The sequence below is a fragment of the Typopeltis vanoorti genome, chromosome 3 (assembly GCF_054136105.1).
Source record: "Typopeltis vanoorti isolate ZY-2024b chromosome 3, IOZ_Tvanoo_1.0, whole genome shotgun sequence".
NCBI classification, from domain to species: Eukaryota; Metazoa; Arthropoda; class Arachnida; order Uropygi; family Thelyphonidae; genus Typopeltis; species Typopeltis vanoorti.
The window spans coordinates 55,432,956-55,453,961 of record NC_143551.1 but is presented as its reverse complement, the minus strand read 5'-3'; the positions used below and the strand labels follow the sequence as shown (position 1 = coordinate 55,453,961).

Sequence of the window (21,006 nt, the reverse complement as noted above, 5' to 3'; positions counted from 1 at the left end):
TGTATTCCATATCCATACTCCAAACACTGACTGCATGCCTGGTCAGTGTTTTTTTACCACTGTGCTGTCATCACAGCTTGTTTCATTTAGCAATTTTTCAAAGTAATTACTTCATACTTCAAGGATATCTTTTTCTCCTGTTTTCATGTCACCTTTATCATCACTAATTCCTTTTACAGCACTTTTCCTCCATTTCTGAGCTTCTTCAACAACCTAGAATATCTTGCCACCTTCTTGATATTTATTTTCTATGTTCTAATCAAAGTCATGACTTTTGTTTAGCTAGAAGTGTTTAGCTTTCTTACATTTGTCTCTGTATTTTCTAAGAGCAGAGCCTGTGTAGCTCAGTGGATGTGGTGTTTGCACACTACGGCGCTTGGCCGCACGAAGGAAGACTTGGTTTCGAGTCTAGTCGGCGACTAGAGGAAATTTTTCTAAGCCTTTTTTCGACCGGTTCCTGAGTTAGTCGATCTCTGGCACGGGCAAGCGGGTTTTTCCTCCCGGAAACTCGGGTTTTTCGTCCCGTAAACTCAAGAAAATCGACCGTAGAACCCACATTATTTTACAGACATGAAATATATTGTGTTAGGGTTAGAGACCACGAAATGGCGGCACATTTGAGCCGTCTCTCTTCACTGTGTACCACTTAATTAGTGATATCCTTGGGCCGTCTATCTCTGATTGGTACCAGTGGAGATTGAACTGCCCACTCAGTCTCCAAATGTTAGATAGGGCTAAATGGCCTCGCCTACTCCCCGTATACGGGAATAAAAAGGCATTAGTTGATTTTTTTTTTTTTTTCTCTAAGAGCACAAGCTGACTTATTTGCCAGGAACTTTTGATATGCTGTCTTCTTTTCTTTCACTGCCTCTTTAACTTCCTATGTCCACCAAGGAGTTCTGATTTTTTTATCCTTGCAAATAAACAACCTCACCACATGCCTCTCTGGCTGAATCAAACAGTGTTTTCTTCAGGGCTTGCCACTGAATCACCAAGGCTTGGTTGCTGTTTTCAAACTCTTTCATTTTTTCTTCAATAATCTTTGTGTATTTAGGTCTACAGTTCACATCTAAGAGCTGCTCAACTTTTATTCGCTTTAAAACTTTCTTACATGTCATTCTTTTCAATATGAAATTCAATTTTATCCTGCTCAAGACTAAATAGTGATCACTTCCAATTTCAAATCCTCTGTACACTCTGGTGACTTGCACCAGGGAGGAAACATCACTATCAACAATAACATAGTCAATGAGACTTTTCTTATTCCTTGCCTCTTCTCTCCAAGTGAATTTGTGCACATTTTTATGTTGGAACATTGTGTTAGTAATAACCAGTCCATGTCCTGAGCAGAAATCCAACAGGTATTTGCCATTATTATTAGCTTTGCCCTTTTCTCCAAATTTTCCCCAAATATTTTTGTATGTCTGACAATCATTTCCTACTCTGCTATTTAGATCCCAACAAGGACCAACTTTTCCTTTATCATTGTGTCAGTTGCTTTTTCTAAAGCATCAAAAAATTCCTCCACTTCTACCTTAGTAGAACCTTCTGTGGGACCATAGGCACAAATAAGTCTCATTGTTCAGTTCCCCATTCTGATATTTTCCCACATCCCTCAACTTGAGACTGCATGCCATTCAAGAATATTAGCCTCATATTTAGTGTTGAATACTATGGCTACTACTTCTTTTCCTTGATTGTCATTTCCTGAATATAACATTTTGTATTTATTGCTCAGAAAGATCTCACCAGTTTTTGCCTTTGTTTTGTTTCAGTCACCCCTATTATGTCGATCTGGTACTTATCCAGTCCCTCAGCTAGCTCCATTTCTTTGCCATTCAGACTTCTTAAGTTGATACTTCCCACTCTAGCATTTGAAATCTCCCATCAAGATTGTTGGGAGATTTCATTTTTATTTGTTTCATCAATACATTCCTGAAGTTTTCCATAAAATTCTTCTGAATTTTTTCCTCTGTTTCATCTATGGATACATAAATATGAATGTTTGATTCATAATTTTCATTCTGACTTTGATTATTCTGTCTGATACTCAAGTATAATCCGAGATTTTGTTTTTTCATTTTTATTAATCCAAATTGCAACCCCCAGATGAAATTGTTTGTCTTCTGAAACTCCAGAGATCATAACATAATCTTCCAGAATTTGAGATCCATCCTTTTTGTTTTGTGTCTCAGTTGTTGCTGCTATAGCATTGTTTCTATTTTTTAGTTCTTTGTTTAGCTTATCAATTTTGTGTTATTACATGGACATTCCAAGTAGCTATTTTTAATTTTTCAAAGAAAAGTCTTTGTCCATTAACTTGATCATTTCCAATTAAATCCATCCTATTTTTATCTATTTTATATTCCCTGTTCTGAGACTCAAATTATATAGCCTGGTCAGTCAAAGGAATAGCCAGTTCAGCTGAACACTCTTTTAACATTTGTACTTCTTTTAACATCAGTCCATATTGCTGAACTCTTATTCAATTTGTGCAATAGTTCCTCCTCATACAACTGAGTTTCTTCATCCAGTAAAGTGTTCACAGTGAGTGCAATGTTGAATATATCACGATGATAGCTTTTAGCAAAATAGTTTCATTATTCAAACAGTCTTCTGCATCTTTCACCAACACACCATCTGCATTCAGTAGAGTTATTCTTTTATATTCATTCTTTCTTTTACTTGCAGCATAACTATATAATTATTTTGGATTGTCTTTAGCTTGCAGAGCTAGTTTCTTTTCATACTTAAACTTAGATTTCTGTACCACAGTTGTATTTCTTTAGGCCTGTTCCTTATAAATTTCGAAACTTACACGATCCTTATGCACATGGTATTCCTTCCACATCATCTTTTTCTTAGGAACCTCTTGCTTAATAAGATTACACATCCATTTCATTCCTACCCTATTTATTCCTCTTACTCTAGTGACACATTCTGTATTGCATCATTTAAGTGTTTTCTAAACACTTTTCATGCACTGTCGATATCCTTTCCATCCAACTGATACCATGGCACAGAACCCATCATACTCAACTGGTCATAATTTCCTGCTTTGTGATTCTGTATAACCTTTTCTGAAAAGAACATTCATAACCCAGTTAGTACTGCATGATCATTGTCACCAACCAGAGGCAATATAGTTACATCTTTAACTGAAACACCCTTTGTCATTATAATCAGATCTAACACTCTTTGCCCTTGAGTTCCTTCTGCTACATGTTGCATGACAAAGTTGTCTCACAACAGCTCAATAAATTCAGTTTCATCCTTCTCATGAGATTTTACTACCACCCAATCAATGTTCAGATAATTAAAGTCTCCCATTATGATTACTCACTTTGCACCATCATCTTTATTTGGTGATGCATTTCTTTGTCACTGGCAACCAATCCACTAGGTCTGTAACAATATCTAAGTATTTAAATTTGTTAGACTCCACCTCACAACAGATGGCTTCAAACTCATTACTGCATGAAAAACTGTTTATATTGCTCCCACACAAGAAAGGTTATTTTTGCAAACCTATAATATATTTTGTACCATGGGTGTGCTAGGGATATATATATATATCCCCCTCCTGTTTTTATCAATTTTATATATATTTTGTATTTTTCATTTTTATTTTTTACATAGTCCAGTCCAGAAACCCTGCTCTAGAGATGAAACATGAAACTTTTCAAGCCACTTCAGGCCACCAAATTTTTTACTGTTAAGTCTCAACTCTAACTTGGATTCAAGTAATCCAATATCATTAAAGGGCAGAATATAAAAATATTGTACCCTTTATACTCGATACCAGCCAGTAGGTCTGCCTCTGATATCCAGGTCTCATGACTACAATTTGAGGTCTCAACATATTTATCAAAGCAACAAACTCTATCTTTTTGTTTCTGATACTTCTAGCATTCATGTACAGACATAATAGGTTACCTGCATGCTTTTCTCTATAGTTTGTGTAACACATTTGGAAAACTTACAGATGTCTGTTCTTATCTAGTTCCTTATTTATGCAGACATCCTTGCATGCTTTGATAGGTCTGGACTGGATGAATACAAAATCATTCTCTTCTCATAATCATTTCCATGATAATGCCCATTCCCATCATCAGCATAGTTACCTAACATTGTCATTCTTGCACACAGATGCTCACCAGTCCTCCCATCATAATTTAGTTTCTCTGACTCTCTGTATTAGGTCTTATACCAGTTATTAGTTTTTCAAGACCCCTGATACCAAATGCATTCAAGAGTAGGTTGTCCCTCTTATACAAATCCATTCTTACCTCAAACTCACTCCACACATCCAAAAACTGGCATCATTTCTTCTACACACCTCATACATCGAATTGTTTGCCATCATAGCCCTTCTTAATTTATTTCTATCAAATCTAGGTAATATACTTATGATTTTCGCTTTCTCACTCTTCACTCTTGCTTCTTTCAACAACCCTTTCATATCCTCTCACATACTGAACTTATTGCTAGTTAAGTCATTAGTACTAGAATTATGATCTCTTTTCTTTTTCAATTGCATGTGCTATATTTTTTTTAATTTTTGCCCTAGGAAAACTTGAAGTTATAACTGCTCATTAATGACATGTTCTTTGATAGTTACCATATCAAATAATGCCCTTTTTACAATCAACTTTACCTACCTGATTTCATTACTTACTAACTTACCTGATTCTGTGCTTTATTATTTTTCATTTGCAGCTTAAATGTCTTATCTTCCCTATGTTCCTTTAAATACTGCTGAACATTCTGTAATTCCCATGTTATCTGTCTAATAATCTGCATTAACTTTGCAGTTTTTGAAATTTTCAATATTCTCTTTAGCAGAACAAGCCTTCGCTGTTTTGATAGCCTTTCATTTCGTGTATTTTTGGCACCATTTTACAGCTGCATTTAGGATTGCAATATCACAGTAAAAATATGCTATAAAAACCCTAAATAATATAAAAATATGCACTAGTATACTATAAAACACTAATTTTTTAAGGAAAAACACAATAAAAAAGATAAAAATCACCAATTTTACATGATCGCTAAATACAATAACCACTCACAATGCAGCCTCTAATCCAATCCTCAACTGTAACATTTGTTTTCAAGAGCAGTGTTTCTGGATTACTTAATTCTTAACCATTATTGACAGTCCTATGGCTAGAAGATATTTTTTCACTGGACACTATTAAGCTCTTTAAGCATTGTCTGGACAACATATCCTTTAAGTTTGAAGACCTTTATTATGAACAAACAGAAGGCCTAGAAATGGGAGCATTGATTTCCCTGTATTTATAGAATATATTTATAGAATCATTTGTAAAGGTAACACTCTATAGGTACTATTCAAAAATCAGAATTTTGGCTAAGATAATATATTTATCATCTGACCAGGCTCCAAAAAATCCCTTAATCTGACTTCATTATACACTTAAAACTACAAAATACAATTCACAGTGAAGGTTGAAAGAAATAGAACTTCATTTTTTGGATGTTCTTATCTCAATAGTTGACCATTGATGTATACAGAAAAGAAAGTTCAACACTGAAAGATATTTGGATCTCCCAGTGTTGAACTACTGTCTTTGAGATATCATTAAAAGCAATAAAAGACAGAATATATACACAATATTCAGTGAAACAAAAAAATAAACATGAAATGGCATATTTCAGAGAGGTACTCCTAAAGAATGTTTACAACCCCAAAACCATCATTTACATCTTACAAGGCCATTCCATAAATTAAAATGCCAAGAAATTATATTCTTGTTTTAATCTTTTATCCCAGTATAAGCAAACGAAGTTTGTGCATGAAGTATCTTCAATGAGAAGGCTACTTGTATATCAAGGGTAATGACTTCACATCAATTGCCTTAGCATCCCATAATGTAAAGCGTTGGCCGAGTAGTTAGCCTATCCACTCTCCAGCCAAGAGTCTGTGGGTTCAAATCCAGACTAGGGCATGGATGTTTATGATTGTCTTTCATCTTCATATATTCATTGATACAACTATATAAGCACTCTCCCAAGATGGAATGGGTCACCATGAGAGAAGCAGACCCAAAACCACCTGCAATGGGAGAGGCCTTTACCCAGTAATGAGGATGAAATAGGCTAAGGGAAAAAAAATTCAAAGCACACATCCTTTCAGGTGTGTATAATTCTATGCATTATGGGATGGGCCACTACCCAGTTTCAACTTTCAAGATCCTATCAGTGGGAGCCAGACCCACAAGGGATACCAAATTTAACTGTTAATTTCTTTAATGGATGAACTAAGTCTTTGATTCTTAATCCCTACATTTGTATTAGTGGTTGTGAGTGGGTAGAGGTTGGACGCTTGGCTTGTTTCTTGTGAGCTTTCAGGGGTTGCTGATGATGGGTCTACTTGAATGGATTTCAATCTTCTGTATTTAGAAGACCAGGACTGTAATTGGCAGCTTGATGGATGAGTTGGTTGTAGTATCTTGGTGTTGTGATGCAGCTAGTTATTCCTGATAAATCAGGAAGCATTCAGTGCCATCCTTATGTATTTATTTTGGATTATTTTTAGCTTTGTGATATTCCTTTCAGTGGTGTGTCACAGGCTGGTGAGGCATAGAGAAGTCTTATTACTGTTTTGTAAAGTAGAATCTTGTTTTTCATATCTAGGTGACTCTTTCTGTTCAAGAGGGGGATAAAGCTGAGCAGAAGTCTGATTGGCCTTTCTGATAGTGTAATTTGTGCACATCCTAAAGTGCAGGCCTTTATCTTGTTGTACTCCTAGATATTTGGTAGAGGTTTCATAGGGTTTAGGTTTTCCGAACATGTGTACAGTTTATAATGGATTTGCTCACCTTCTGGTGAAGAGTATTGCAGAACCTTTTTCCAGATGGATGAAGATTCACCACCTGGCAAACCACTTTTCAAGTTTGTTGGTTGCAATTTGGAGTTTCTCAGTGACTAGTTTGGGATGAAGTGATCGTGATATGATGACTATATCATCTGCATAAAGAGTGGTGATAGGAGGGAGCAATTTAGGAAGGTCTGCCATATAGATGGAGAAAAGCAAGGGGGATGGGAGGGAGCTTTGGAGGACCCCTGCTGTGATTCTTCTTACTGTAGATCTGTGGTAATTCTCAACAACTGCAAATTCATTTAACTCTGAATTTGCAGTTGTTGAGATAAGATTTGATGAGATGTGTTGAGAATTTTGCTTGGAATAATTTGTAAGTTAGAACAGTAGTGTCAAATGCTCTGGCGACAGCCAAGCAGATCGCAGTGGAGTGGTGTTATTGCCGCCATTCAAATCCTTGGCTGATGTGTTCAACAATTCTGTGAATCTGGTATGTTGTAGAGTGAATTTGCCTGAATCTGAACTGTCCATCTGGAATAGTTTGAGCATTTTCTGCTGCTTCTTGAAGCTTCAAGAGCAGTGTGCATTCTATACCTTTGCCCATACAAGAAAGTAGGCTAATGGGACAGTAGTTTTGAGGGAATTGCACTTCTTTCCCAGCTTGACAATTAGGAATACAGCTGCTAATTTTCAGTAAATGAATTATAATACTACATTTATAATGGCCACAAGATGCCTTTGTGGTGGGAGTAATTTGAGTAATTTGTTAGATATCCTGACTGGTACTGGCACTTATTTTCTTGATGATTTGTTGCGCCTAGGCTGGTGATATGAATCTAGGTCTAGTGCTGTTTAGAAGGTTGCATTTCTGATTTCTCTGCTCACACGAGTAGAGAAATTTAAACCGTAGTTGGCAATGTATTGTTTTTTCTAGGCTATCTGCAAACATTTTGGTTTCTTTGTTGGTATCATTGTAGGCAATTCCTTGTTCTCCACTAATTGGAAGGAGTATGCAGCTAACTTGGAATGAATTCATTATTCTCCAGAGGGATTGGTCATCAGTATTTAGGTGCTGAAACTTCATATCCCATTGTGTGACTTTGGAAGTCCTTTAGTGCATAGCAAAATTGATTTATAGCTCTGTCAAATGCTTGGCAAACAGCTGGGAGCCATAGTTTTCTAGTACTGGTGTCTTAATTGGTATTTCTCCCAGATGAGCTGTTTTATTTCTTCAAGAAGCTGATTCGAGGGAGGACATGTAATTGTAGTGGTGACAGAATTCAGTGCTACTAGTACCTGAGTTTCTAAGGAACTTGTTGCATTCCCTATTTCTTCAATTGTAGTTATGTGTGGAACTGGTCAAAGATTTTCTTGAAAAGCTGAAAGAAGATGGTACCAGTTGATGACGACAGTATTGTCAACAGCAAATTTATGTGCAGCGTCTAACTGAAGTATAATGAGATTATGATGTGAGCTGCAGTCATTAACTGCATGTATATCATAGCTGTGTGTGTGCTACAGTTTTCAGCATTACTATATTTGTATGTCAGGACAGCTTGTGCCACCATAGTGAGCAGGATCTACTAGACCGATCATTGCCGTCTTCCCCATGACAGCGAATATGTTGAGTTTGGTGAATTTACTGTACCAGGTTTTATAAAGCTGTATAACTGAGAGGAGACCTCCACATAGCCTTTAAAGGAATGTGGAGAACCGATCAGGGCTTCTGACCTAATGTCCAATCCTCACTTTCTCGTGGTGCACCCTGTTGGATATCTACCTGGATATTGAATGAACGAGGGTGGGCTGGCAATTTGGGATTTAGCCGACCAAATTGTATTCTTATTGGTTAAACCAAAATAAAAAAATGATGGTACAACATGACAAAATTTCATGCCGGCTGGGGCGTCGCCCGGTTAAACAAGGCCCCCGTTGTTTTCGCCAGGGAACCAGGGCGAACAGCGAAAAGTCAGCTACTGAAACAAATCTGAAAGCACACCCCAACTCAACATCACCAGAGTTAAAGATCAGTACTATCAACATAAGAAGCCTGAATGGCAAAGAAATGGAGCTAGCTGAGGAAGTAGATAAGTACCAGATCACCATAATAGGGATGACTGAAACAAAAAAGACAAAAACTGGTGAGATCTTTCTGAACAATAAATAGAAAATGTTATATTCAGGAAATGACAATCAAGGAAAAGAAGGAGTAGCCATAGTATTGAACACAAAACATGAGGCTAATCATTTTGAATGGCAGGCAGTCTCAAGTCAAGTGATGTGGGCAAATATCAGAATGGGAAATTGGACAGTGAGACTTATTTGTGCCTATGGTCCCACAGAAGATTCTACTAAGGTAGAAGTGGAGGAATTTTTTGAGGCTTTAGAAAAAGCAACTGATACAATGATAAAGGAAAAGATGGTCCTTGTTGGGGATCTAAATAGAAGAGTAGGAAATGATTGTGAGACATACAAAAATATTTTGGGAAAATTTGGAGAAAAGAGCAAAGCTAATAATAATGCCAAATACTGTTGGATTTTTGTTCAAGTCATGGACTGGTTATTACTAACACCATGTTCCAACATAAAAATGTGCACAAATTCACATAGAGAGAAGAGGCAAGGAATAAGAAAAGTTTCATTGACTATGTTATTGTGGATAGTGATGTTTTCTCCCTGTTGCAGGACACCAGAGTGTACAGAGGATTTGAAATTGCAAGCGATCACTATTTAGTCTTGAGCAGCATAAAACTGAATTTCGTATTGAAAAGAATAACATGTAAGAAAGTTTTAAAGCAAATAAAAGTTGAGCAGCTATCAGATGTGAACTGTAGACTAAAATACACAAAGATTATTGAAAAAAAAAAATGAAACAGTTTGAGAACAGAAACCAAACTTTGGAGATTCAGTGACAAGCCCTAAAGAAAACACTGATTGATTCAGCCAGAGAGGCATATGGTCAGGTTGTCTGCAAGGATAGAAAATCAGAACTCCATGGTGGACACAGGAAGTTAAAGAGGGAGTGAAACAAAAGAAGAATGCATATCAAAAGTTCCTGGCAAATAAGTGTTTGTGCTCTCAGAGAATACAGAGACAAATGTAAGAAAGTTAACACTGTGTAAAACTAGCTAAACAAAAGGCATGCGAAAACTTTGGTAAAAACATAGAAAATAAATATCAAGGCGGGAAGATATTTTGGAGGTTGTTGAAGAAGCTCAGAAATGGAGGAAAGAGTGCTGTAAAAGGAATTAGAGATGAAAAAGGTTACATGAAAACAGGAGAAAAAGATATCCTTGAAGTATGGAGTAATTACTACGAAAAATTGCTAAATGAAACAAGCAGTGATGACAGCACAGTGGTAAAAAACACTGACCAGGCATGCAGTCAGGAATACATATTCATACTTGAAGTAGAAAAAGCCATCAAAGACTTGAAATGTGGAAAGGCAGCTGGAGTAGATGATATTTGACCAGAAATGCTGAAATATGGTGGTATAAAAGTCTTACAGTGGCTGCACTCCGTAGTTCAGAAAGCCTGGACAGAGGGACGAATTCCCAATGATTGGAGTAGAGCTCTAATAGTACTGATATATAAAAAGGGAAATAAAACTGAATGTGAGAATTACAGAGGTATTTTCCTACTGAGTGTTCCTGGCAAGATCTATGCAAGCATACTTGAGAAACAGTTGAGAAGAATTGTGGAAGAAAAGCTTGGTGAAGAACAAGCTGGATTTAGGCCAAATAGAGGCTGTCAGGATCAGATCTTCACTTTACGACAAATAGTCAAGAAATCATGGGAATATAACAAAGATCTGTATTTAAGTTTTGTCGATCTGGAAAAGGCATATGACAAGGTGCCAAGAGAGAAGCTATTCAATATGCTACAGTTATATGGTGTCAATGGGGCATTATATCAAGCAGTACTAGTACTTAGTCTTTATTTGCTGAGTTGTAAGTCAGCAGTTAGAATTGAAGGAAGTACAGGAAGATGGTTTAATGTTAAATCTGGTGTGATACAAGGATGTACATTATCCCCTCTGTTATTCATTATCTATATGGATCACATTATGAAGGAAAGTGGTATTAAACATGATATCAGATTTGGAGATGTTAATGTCAGCTCTTTGCTTTATGTGGACGATGTTATACTTCTAAATAAATCCGCTACAAGTTTGCAAGAGTTCCTGACTAATTTGAATAACTGTTGTAATAGATATGGTATGAAGGTGAGCATTAAAAAGACAAAGACAATGAAAATAGGTAGAATTGTTGAAAAGGTCAACTGTTTTGTGAACGGGGAACCTGTGGAACAAGTGAAACATTTCAGCTACTTAGGCACGATTTTTAGTGAAGATGGTAAATTAAATATGGAAATAGACAACAGAATCAACAAAGCTGGTATGGTAGGAAGTAAAATGAATAAATTCATATGGAATAAGAGAGAAATTAGTCAGAACACTAAATTAGCTGTGTACAAGACAGTGTTCAAACCAGTTTTAACTTATGGATCTGAGAACTGGATCAGAAGTAAAAAACTTGACCAAAGACTAGAGACCGCAGATATGAGTCCTGAGAAAGATTAGAGTCATGAACAGAAGGCATCAATGGCAATATCATATTAAAAATGAGGATATTAGGAAAGAACTTGATATTGTCGGCATCCAGGAATGCATTAGCAGAGCTAATCTCAGGTGGTATGGTCACTTAAACAGAATGGGTGAGGAAAGAATAGCAAAACAAGTGTTCTCTGCCTGGTTGGCAGAAAAACGACCCAAAGGAAGACCAAGATATAGGTGGATTGATATGGTACAATGTGCCTTAGACTATAGAAATATAAGATCTGATAATGATAATATTGGAGTCTTGACAAGTAACAGACTGATTTGGAGGAAAATTGTAGATAGGAAGTTAGTAATGATGTAAATTTTTCATGTAGTACTATCATATCCTGTACACTTCTTGAGGGTACATGTCAGGAATTTGATGATGATGATGATGATGGAGGTTTTATGATTAGTGTTCAGATCACCAGTGATTATTACTGTTTTTCCTGTGTTTAACATTTCCTCTAGATAGATGTTTTTTTTTGTTGTTTGTTTGGAGGGCTATATGCTGAACATTTTAAGGCTGCTTGAGTTTACCATATGAATTTCTATCCCAATGGTTTCGAGGTTTTAGGTGAGAGGGGATGGCAATTTCATTATGGACTGCCTTTTATAATGAATATGGTGGTGTCCCAGTGGCCGGCATCCAGTCTGTCCTTACAGTAAGGGATATAGTTCCTGATTCTGGGTTTATCGGCTGGGTAAAGATGAGTTTCATTTATGAAGATGTCTAACTCTAAAATTTTATTGTATTTTATTTTTTTTACAAGATCCACATCTGAAAGCCTGTGTGGCTCAGTGGAAGTGGCATGTACTGTCCAAGATGCTAGACTGCCGGAAGAAAGGGCATTCTAAATTCAATTATAGTCACTGACTTGAAGAACTTTTACTAAGGCCTTTTTTTTTTTTTTTTTTTTTTTGACCAATTCCTGAATTAGTTGATCTCTGCCACAGGAAAGCAGGTTTTTTTCTTCCTGTAAACTCAAGAAAATTGACCATAGAACCCATGTTATTTTCAGACAAGAAACATAGTGTTAGGATTAGGGAACACGAGATGGCAGCAGTTGTCAGCTACCTCTCTTCAGATGCCAGATATAAGTAGTAACAGTCTTGGGCCAGCTATCTCTGATTGGATATACTGGTAAAGACTGAACTGCCCTCTCCATCACCAAAAGTTAAGAGCGAAAACAGCTTTGTCTACTCCATATAGGGAGAAAAAAGGTGTTAGCTTAGCTAACCCACATCTGTAGTGATGTGGATCTTATGTTGTCGCTGGCCATTGAGAAATGCATAGAGCATTATCTGCATGTGTTTTAGAATGATTTCTTTGGTTTCATGTGTGGGGCTGGTTAAACTGAAGTCAATCAGCATTTCTTCTGTTATGTTAGACATGCATGTGGTATTGTTGGATTTGCATGCATATTGGAGATTAGGTTATGCTGATCTTGTTTTTTTTTGGGGGGGGGGACGGTTGCAGCTTCTATGTAGGCTTTCTTGGTTATTGGAAGTTCTGAAAGAAGTACAGATTGATAGAGAGTATTTGTTTCTAGTGGTGGATTTTAGTTGAGTGATTCATATTACATGTGAGTTGAAATCTATGGTTAAGTAGCAGGGGACATATATTCAGGATGTGCTAGGTGTGTGTGGCACACACCCTTATAATAGCAATATCATTGATATTATATTTATGGATTTATTCCTGTTAAAGACCCCCCCCCCCCTCCTGATTTTTTCCTGGCTCCACATGATTCCTAAAACTAAACCCAAGATACTAAAGCTTCAGGAAGAATTTTCAACACATAAACATTGCATGACATTCACATTGATAACCTGGGTGTACAAATATATCACAAATACAGACACCTTTGAGCCCTTTGAACAGATGTGCAGATGGTGCAGTGGGTCAAATTATTAGCATTCCAGTGGTTTTAAAACCACCCAGAAGACAAGGCAGGGTGTGTGCTGGCACAATAGCATCCAGAAATTAGTGGCTGTGAATGGTTAGTGTCAACCAATCCAACAGAACGTTGTCATCTGTCATGAGTTTCTGTTTTTGTTTTCTGAATTTCATCTGTTTTGAGTGAGTGAAGTGTGAACTGACATGGGAATGTGAACTGATACAGACAAGTTTTTAATATATCATTTTCTATAAATAATTTATAACTTTTTTTCCTCATATTTACAATGGGAAATAGTGCTGATGATCTACTGAATGTCCCGTTTTCTGCCAGAGCTTTCAAAGATTGTATGATTGCAGTCGAAGCAAGTAAGCCTGGTCCCCCTCCTCCAAATTTACTATTATATTTACGCCTGAAAGTAATTCAAATATACCAAACAAACATAACATTCTCTTTCATTATTGTTTTCTAATATATCTTAAAACAAACACATTGTCCCCCACTCTATGCAGATTTGGTTACAATTAATGGATAAATTAAAGTAATCAAAGATATCCTGCAATTAATGGCACTGGACCAATTAAGGTGAGTACTGTGCTATGCACTCATAAAACTTTCATTGATAAAAATGCAATCATACGGTCAAACTGACATGATCTTTATAGCAAGGGTTGCACAAGTCACATGACAGTACACCGGACTGAAATAGGCAAATGACACCACTGATATACAGTTTTCAAATACATAGATAGTGAAACACCAAATATATACATCTGGGGATAGAACCTGTAAAGTTGTAAAGTTAAGGGAAAATAATAGATGACTTTATTTAAATATAGCATTTTATTTATTTTGTAGAACAAATATGGAATTCTAAAAACAATTACACAGAAAGTTTAGAATTCCATACTGTTGGGCTGGGTGATGATGTTTATACAGATATCTTCCTAATGTGTGTGTGTGTTGGCCTTCTATAAATCGAAAAAGATATGTGAACCATCTAAACAGCAAGTGACTAACGTGTCAAGAAAAGGCAAACAGGTATCCGATTCTTTTTCTACTATCAAGTAAATTCTCGAGTGTTGGCTGTTATAGTAAATTACAAAACAATCCAAAGTGTCTTGCCCATGGGATCAAATGGCAAGCAAATCATCAACAAAGCATATTCTATTCCCTACACTAAGGATTTGTAAGTGGCTGTGGTAATTATTTTGTTCTCAAAGTGTTCCATGTACAAATTGGCTAAAGGAGGGGAGAGGGGGAAGAACTTATTGCAGTACCATTAAATTGTTTGTAGATTTTTCCTTACTGAGTACAGTAACCCGCATACACAGTAAATTTGAATAATTCAAAGGTACCTTTGAATTAAAGGTAGACTTCAATAAATCAAGAGTATATGTTAATGGTATATTATTAAATAACAAAGTGACATCAAAAGTAACCATTATGTCTGAATTTTTAAGGATGTGATTTTTAACCAATGATTTGAAATGGACAGAATATTTTTTTTTTTTATAAAAGTAGAGGAGTTACCATTGCTGCCTGTCCAGTCCCATAATCTTTCTCAGAACTCTCATATCTGCAGTCTCCAGTCTTGATCAAGAGTTTTATTTCTAATCCAGCTCTCAGATCCATAAGTTAAAATTGATGTGAACAATGTCTTAACAGTGGCGTTGCATGCACCCCCATCCAAAATGGGCATGCAGCGCCACTGTTAAGTAGGAAATGTGAGCTACCTCAGTAGTTGGCAGGGTGTAGTACATTTAGCACATTTTGCTGGCTATGTTCTTAGTTTTTTACAGGAGGCAGATGCATAGTTATCTCCACATTTCTTGCATCAATACTCCACTTTGCAACAATGTGGGGCGTGGCCAAAACGTTGGCATCGATGACATCAATTTGTGTGATAGTGGCTTTATGCTTCAGGGATTCTGTTTTTATAACCAGATAGCAGATTGTTTGAAGATCACATGTGTGTGTGTTGTTAATCCTTGCTTATTTCGACTAGTATAAGGGGATATGGAGTTTTGTTTGCCCTATTCATGTGGCTAACTTTGACTGAGTTGAAGCCTTTGTTTTGAAGATCTGTTGTAATTCCTTCTGTGGAAATAGACTGTTAAAACTCAGAGTACAACTTTAAGGTTTTTCTCACTCTGGGTCTTGATTGATGCAGCCGTCCAGTACTCCTTTGCATGAATTAGTTTTCTTTGGCATCTGCCATTAAATGTCCAAAGTCATATTCAAAATATGTAATTTTAAATAACAATAAAAATTTACTGTGTTATTGCATTTGTTATAAATGTCTACATTAACAGTAATCTTTAAATTTAAAAAGTGAAATTTAAAAGTGTTCAAATTAGTTTTAACTTACAGATCTGAAAGTTGAATAAAGGAAAATCAATAGAATAGTAAGAGACCACAGATTTGAGAGTCCAACAAAAAATAGAAGAGTAAATAGATAACACAATACAAAATTACATTAAAAATAAAGATATAAGAATGGAAATGACATCATTAGTGATGCAATATGGTTACTTAAACAGATGGATGGAGGGAATGTTAGTAAAACAGAAGACTATGAAGATAATGAATTCAAGTGATGGAAGCTCCTCATAGTGCCTAAGAACACAAAATTTTAGATATGACAATATTAGAGATCTGACAAATCAATTTGGAAGAAAACTGTTAAAAAGATGCTAGTAATAATATAAACTTAACTATGTAGTGCTATCATAGTATTCTATACATCTCTTGAAAATACATATCAGATGATGAAAAAGTATAAAGCCTTCTGAGGATCTATTTTCAGATTTTGAAATATACATACATATTAAATCAATTAATAATTAAGTTTTTTTATTATTATTACCTTTCACTGCCTGGTGTGGTGATACGACAAAATCGATGTCTCAGATGATGCTTGTCACCATGATAACAAATGGAACAGAGATCATAATTTGTACATTCAGCACATTTCCAGCGAATACCAAAAATGGGTTGCTGCCTACAAGTATCACACATTGTTCCTTCATGCCTGATACCTATTACCAATTATTAATAAAATAAAATAAAAATCGCACACTTCCTTCATGTCTGATACCTAAAATTAATCAAGATCAATTCAGAGTGTTTGAAATCAGCAATATATACATATATTCATAGTTTCCAAAGAATTAAAAATATCTTTGGTAGAGATATTGAGTTTTATTTGTAAATAAATTGAAAGCTATGTTGTGAAAAATTTCTCACCAGTAAGTGAAAAAAATATATAATTCAAAGAAAAATGGGAAAGGGGAGTAATAAATACTGATTTAGATATTTTTGGAAATCAGACCTATAAAGGGTTACTTCAAGTGAAATAATGGGGGGGGGGGGAGGGTTAATCTGCATAATTTTTAATTTTGTGAAAAAGTGAGTTATTTTGTGTCCACCCTATTGTTTCGAGAGCAGAAATTTTTCAAAATTTCTGCTGACATGCTATTAAGTATAGTGGCTATTTTTATTTTGCAGATCCACAGAATTTTTAAAATTTCAGAGGGTTTAAAAATTAATCACAGCTTATTTCTACACTGTCTCCAATTTCTGATTTTTATTTTTTTTCACTGTTACTTTAATGCTCAAGGTGTATACTGTTTATGATTTCTTATTTTGCATTTTCAGACAAAGTATTTTTTACAAATTGGTAGCTGCCTACTTTAAGTGTTTCAAGTGATCTTTTCCCCCATTTTGTACAGTATACCCTATTGTTATTATTATTACGTAACACCTCCAGGGAGTCCACAGACTCATCCAGGGAGGGCACCTACCCTACAGCTCTCCACCAACTATAACTAACTGCAACTACACCAATGCCATCTATTGCCTACCACCACCACTAGTATTTCCAAAGACAATCACAAACATCCATGCCCATGGCAGGATTTGAACCTGCAGCCTTTTGGCTGGAGAGTGGATATACTAACCACTCGGCCAACCAAGCCGGCATACCCTGTAGGCCCTAAGGTGAATTCATAAGTATAATATTTTGTACAATAATACACGTAGTGAAATTTGTATGCCAAAATATTACCTTGATTAAATCCTTTCTTCTATGACAAAAAATTGCCTTAAAGTTTTGCTAAATATTAAAAATTGCTGACTATGAAGATATTCTTAATAGCTGCCTATCAAGAATATCTCATAAAAATTTCAGATACTCTTGATAGGCAGCTATAAAGCAAAAATGATCCTATTCCATTATTTTCATTTATTCAACCTGACATCCTTTTGAAAAAACAATGCTGAGATGCCACAATATTTTGTGTCATCTCAGCATATTTCGTACATCCACGTAGCAAGACAATTCTTTTTGAAGTTCATGATTGGTGTGCCATTTGACAACAACAAAGTGAGAGAGCAAAAAATAAATGAATGAATGAATGATTAAAAATAAAAAAATTATGACATGCATGAGATGTTGCCTGAAATTAAATATGACCAATAGTTATCAACTGGCAGATGTGAAATTATCACTGTGGTAAAATCTATGGAGGAGTATTTGCTTGCACATGGAAAAGTTGATTGAATTAAAATCCCAACATTTCATTGCAAAAAAGTTTGAGATTTTATTTGAGTATATCATTTTAGGAGATTTTTCAGAAAACTACACAAATATTTCAATTTTTATTTGATCCCTCCTACATAACTATTTTGGTCTCCAATGGCAGGTATTTTTAATTTTTTACAAACTGAGGCAATATTTTTTGTAGGTAATTTTGTAGGTATATCAAGGTAATTTTGTGCATACATATTCCGTTACATGCATAAATGAAATGCATGAAACATCATACCTGTGGGTTCAACTTAGGGACAAAACTACAAAAAGGATAAAAATAGCACTTGTGACACCCAAAGCAAGTGGCCACCATCTTGATAAAAATTTATTTATCTGAAAATGCAAATATAAAATCAAAGTACTTTAAGTATTAAAATGGCAGTAAAAAAAAAAAATCAGACAATCTGGAAATAAGCTGCGGTTAATTTTAAAGCCTCCAAAACTACTAAAAATAAATAAAATAAAATAATATTTTTCTCTTTCATCTAAAGGAAAGGGTAGCCAAGTAACTCACTTTCATCAAAATATAGAATTATTTATATAAATTAAGTGGATATTAAATCCAACATCATTTCAAAGACAAATACATAAACTATGAAAGTTTCTGTAAACAGCTGTCAGATTAGTGAAACCTTATCAAAATGGACCAATAGGAGGCGAATATACGGGCGCTTTGAGTGTGTGTGCTTCTTATTAGGTTTGGCTAGGGCAACTCATATGGCAGCGAGTGTATTCCTGCAAAGCTCTCTGGTCAATTTTCGCATGAAACTTTCATAGTTTCTGCATTCAGCTTTGAAATGATGTTGGATTTAATATCCACTTAATTTATATAATTTTTTATCACCAAAGTGAAACCTTTTGGCTTTTTATTCCAGTAGAATTGTTTAGCTTCAATGTAATTTTTAACTTGTTGATTTCACATGGAATGACCCTATATATATATAGAGAGAGAGATGTGAAGATGAAGTAATAATTAACATATTATAATAACCAATATTAGTTTATAAAAATCCTCATGTATTTTGCAAAAGATGTAAAATATTAATTCACATACTTTCCAGCTGCACATTATAAAAGTAAACTGAGTATATACAATACTTTCGAAATGTTTAAATCAACAAACAAATTAAAGTAGATAGCTCTGTTTGTTGGTTTAAGATAGAACTGGTAACCTAGACAGTAACAAATCATATCAAGAATAAACTAGAAATGTCATGCACAGCTGCCTACCCACTATTTCTAAATGTTTTGCTTTCAAATAAAGAATGTGTAGGACATGACTTCACCAGCAAGATGAGTAGCAGTGAAGTGAATGAAGGAAACAGAAATAGGAAATTAAACTTACCAAGAAATTACACTCATTTCATTCTTTATCCAAAAGTATAAGTAAATGGAATTCGCGCATGACGTACATTTACAACTAGGCTAATGAAGTCACATTAATTGCCTTTGTATCCCACAATGCAAAGCGCACACACACCCTTTCAGACATATAATGCCATGCATTATGGGGAAGGGGGAGCAAAGGGATGAGGAGTAGTATTTTTGCATGGAGAGTTGCACTGCCTAGAAGTGTGGTGGGTGTGGAGACAGTGAATGCATTCAAGTCACAGCATGATGAGCTGCATGTGCCTGATTGAGGACCTCCTATGATGAGTTGTTGACTTCTCATGGGGCTAATAATAATAATCATAATAATAATTATTATGATTATTATTAACATAAGCAGAGTGCTAAAGCACGACTCCCTGCCAACAAACCCCTGGCAATTATAAAAATGCTACTATTACAACCCATTTCTGATTCCTAGTCCCTGCCAACTTCTCTAACACCTTAACAACTCCAGACACACACACACATATATAGATTGGCCTATAATTTGTAGTCTCAATCTTATCCACAACTTTGTGATGTGGAATCATTTTTCCCTACTACAATTTCTTTGGGACTCGCCCTGTTGAAAGACTCATGATAAACAGGTGTGGCAAAGATGTCATTAATTCCATAAAGCATTCTATCAAGACAGGTGGCAATATACTATCAAGTCCTTCTGCCTTATTAACATCAAGTTTACTTAATTCCTCATATACTTCCTGCTCATCCACCATATCCTCATACACTATAGCGTCTCATGATGTCACCTTCATGAGGATATACACATATCCTCATGCAAATCACATTATGAAAGAAAGTGGGCATTAAACCTGATACCAGAATTGGAGATATCAAACTTAGCTCTTTGCTTTATGCAAATGATGTTGTACTCCTAAATAAATTCAGGACACATCTTATTCTTTAAAGCTGTAACGATTTTGGTAAGAAAATAATGAAATTAGGAAGGAACATGGAAAACTTCTAGTACAATTTCAATGAACTGATAAAACAAATATAATATTTCAGCTATTTAGGTACAGTGTTTAGAGAAAATGGCAAATTAAATTTGGAAATAGACAATATAATAAGTAAAGCTGGTATGGTGGAAAGTTAGCTGAATAAATTTTTATTATTATTATCCCAAGACCACATGGAGTCAAAGACTCATCTAGGAGGCCCCTTGTCATATACATAGCTCATCATACCTTGCCTTAAATATGTTCAAATTCTCTGCAGACATCATCCTCTCAGGCAATGCATTCCAATCATTCACAATGCTCCATGCAAAAAAAGCTGCTTCTCACTCCCTTGCTCAGGAGCGGTTCTCAACCCTGTACTTATGGGTGCATTTGCATCTGGGGACTTATTTGCATGCACCTGATGTCAATTATTAAATAAGAAAAAAATAAAATTAAAACTAGAAAATATAAGTGTTCTCCTAGTAATAATATTTATTGAAATCATAAAAAATGTTAACATTTATGTTATATTACGAACATTTTGTAATTCCTGTATTTGAGTGAGAGTGTTACCAAGGCCAATTTCGTGCATATGTTTTATGTATTAATCTACTTGTATCTGTACGCTTGAGGGATGTGCCACCACTTCAATGGTGTTGTAAGCACGTTTTGACCATACATTGTTTTCTCCTGTTTAAAAATTGTTCCCCAAAATGAGTAATCCAAATAAAAAA

The 21,006-nt window shown here is 35.4% G+C and overlaps 1 protein-coding gene across 1 annotated transcript in view; it reads right to left on the bottom strand.

The window, feature by feature from the left end:
* Positions 1 to 21,006, bottom strand: part of mib1 (E3 ubiquitin-protein ligase mind bomb 1) — a 515,003-nt gene that overhangs the window by 482,658 nt on the left and 11,339 nt on the right. Inside the window, exon 2 of the mRNA XM_090415624.1 lies at positions 16,215 to 16,386. Within this exon, the coding sequence (XP_090271750.1) occupies positions 16,215 to 16,386 (172 nt within the window). The remainder of the gene's footprint in view (positions 1 to 16,214; positions 16,387 to 21,006) is intronic.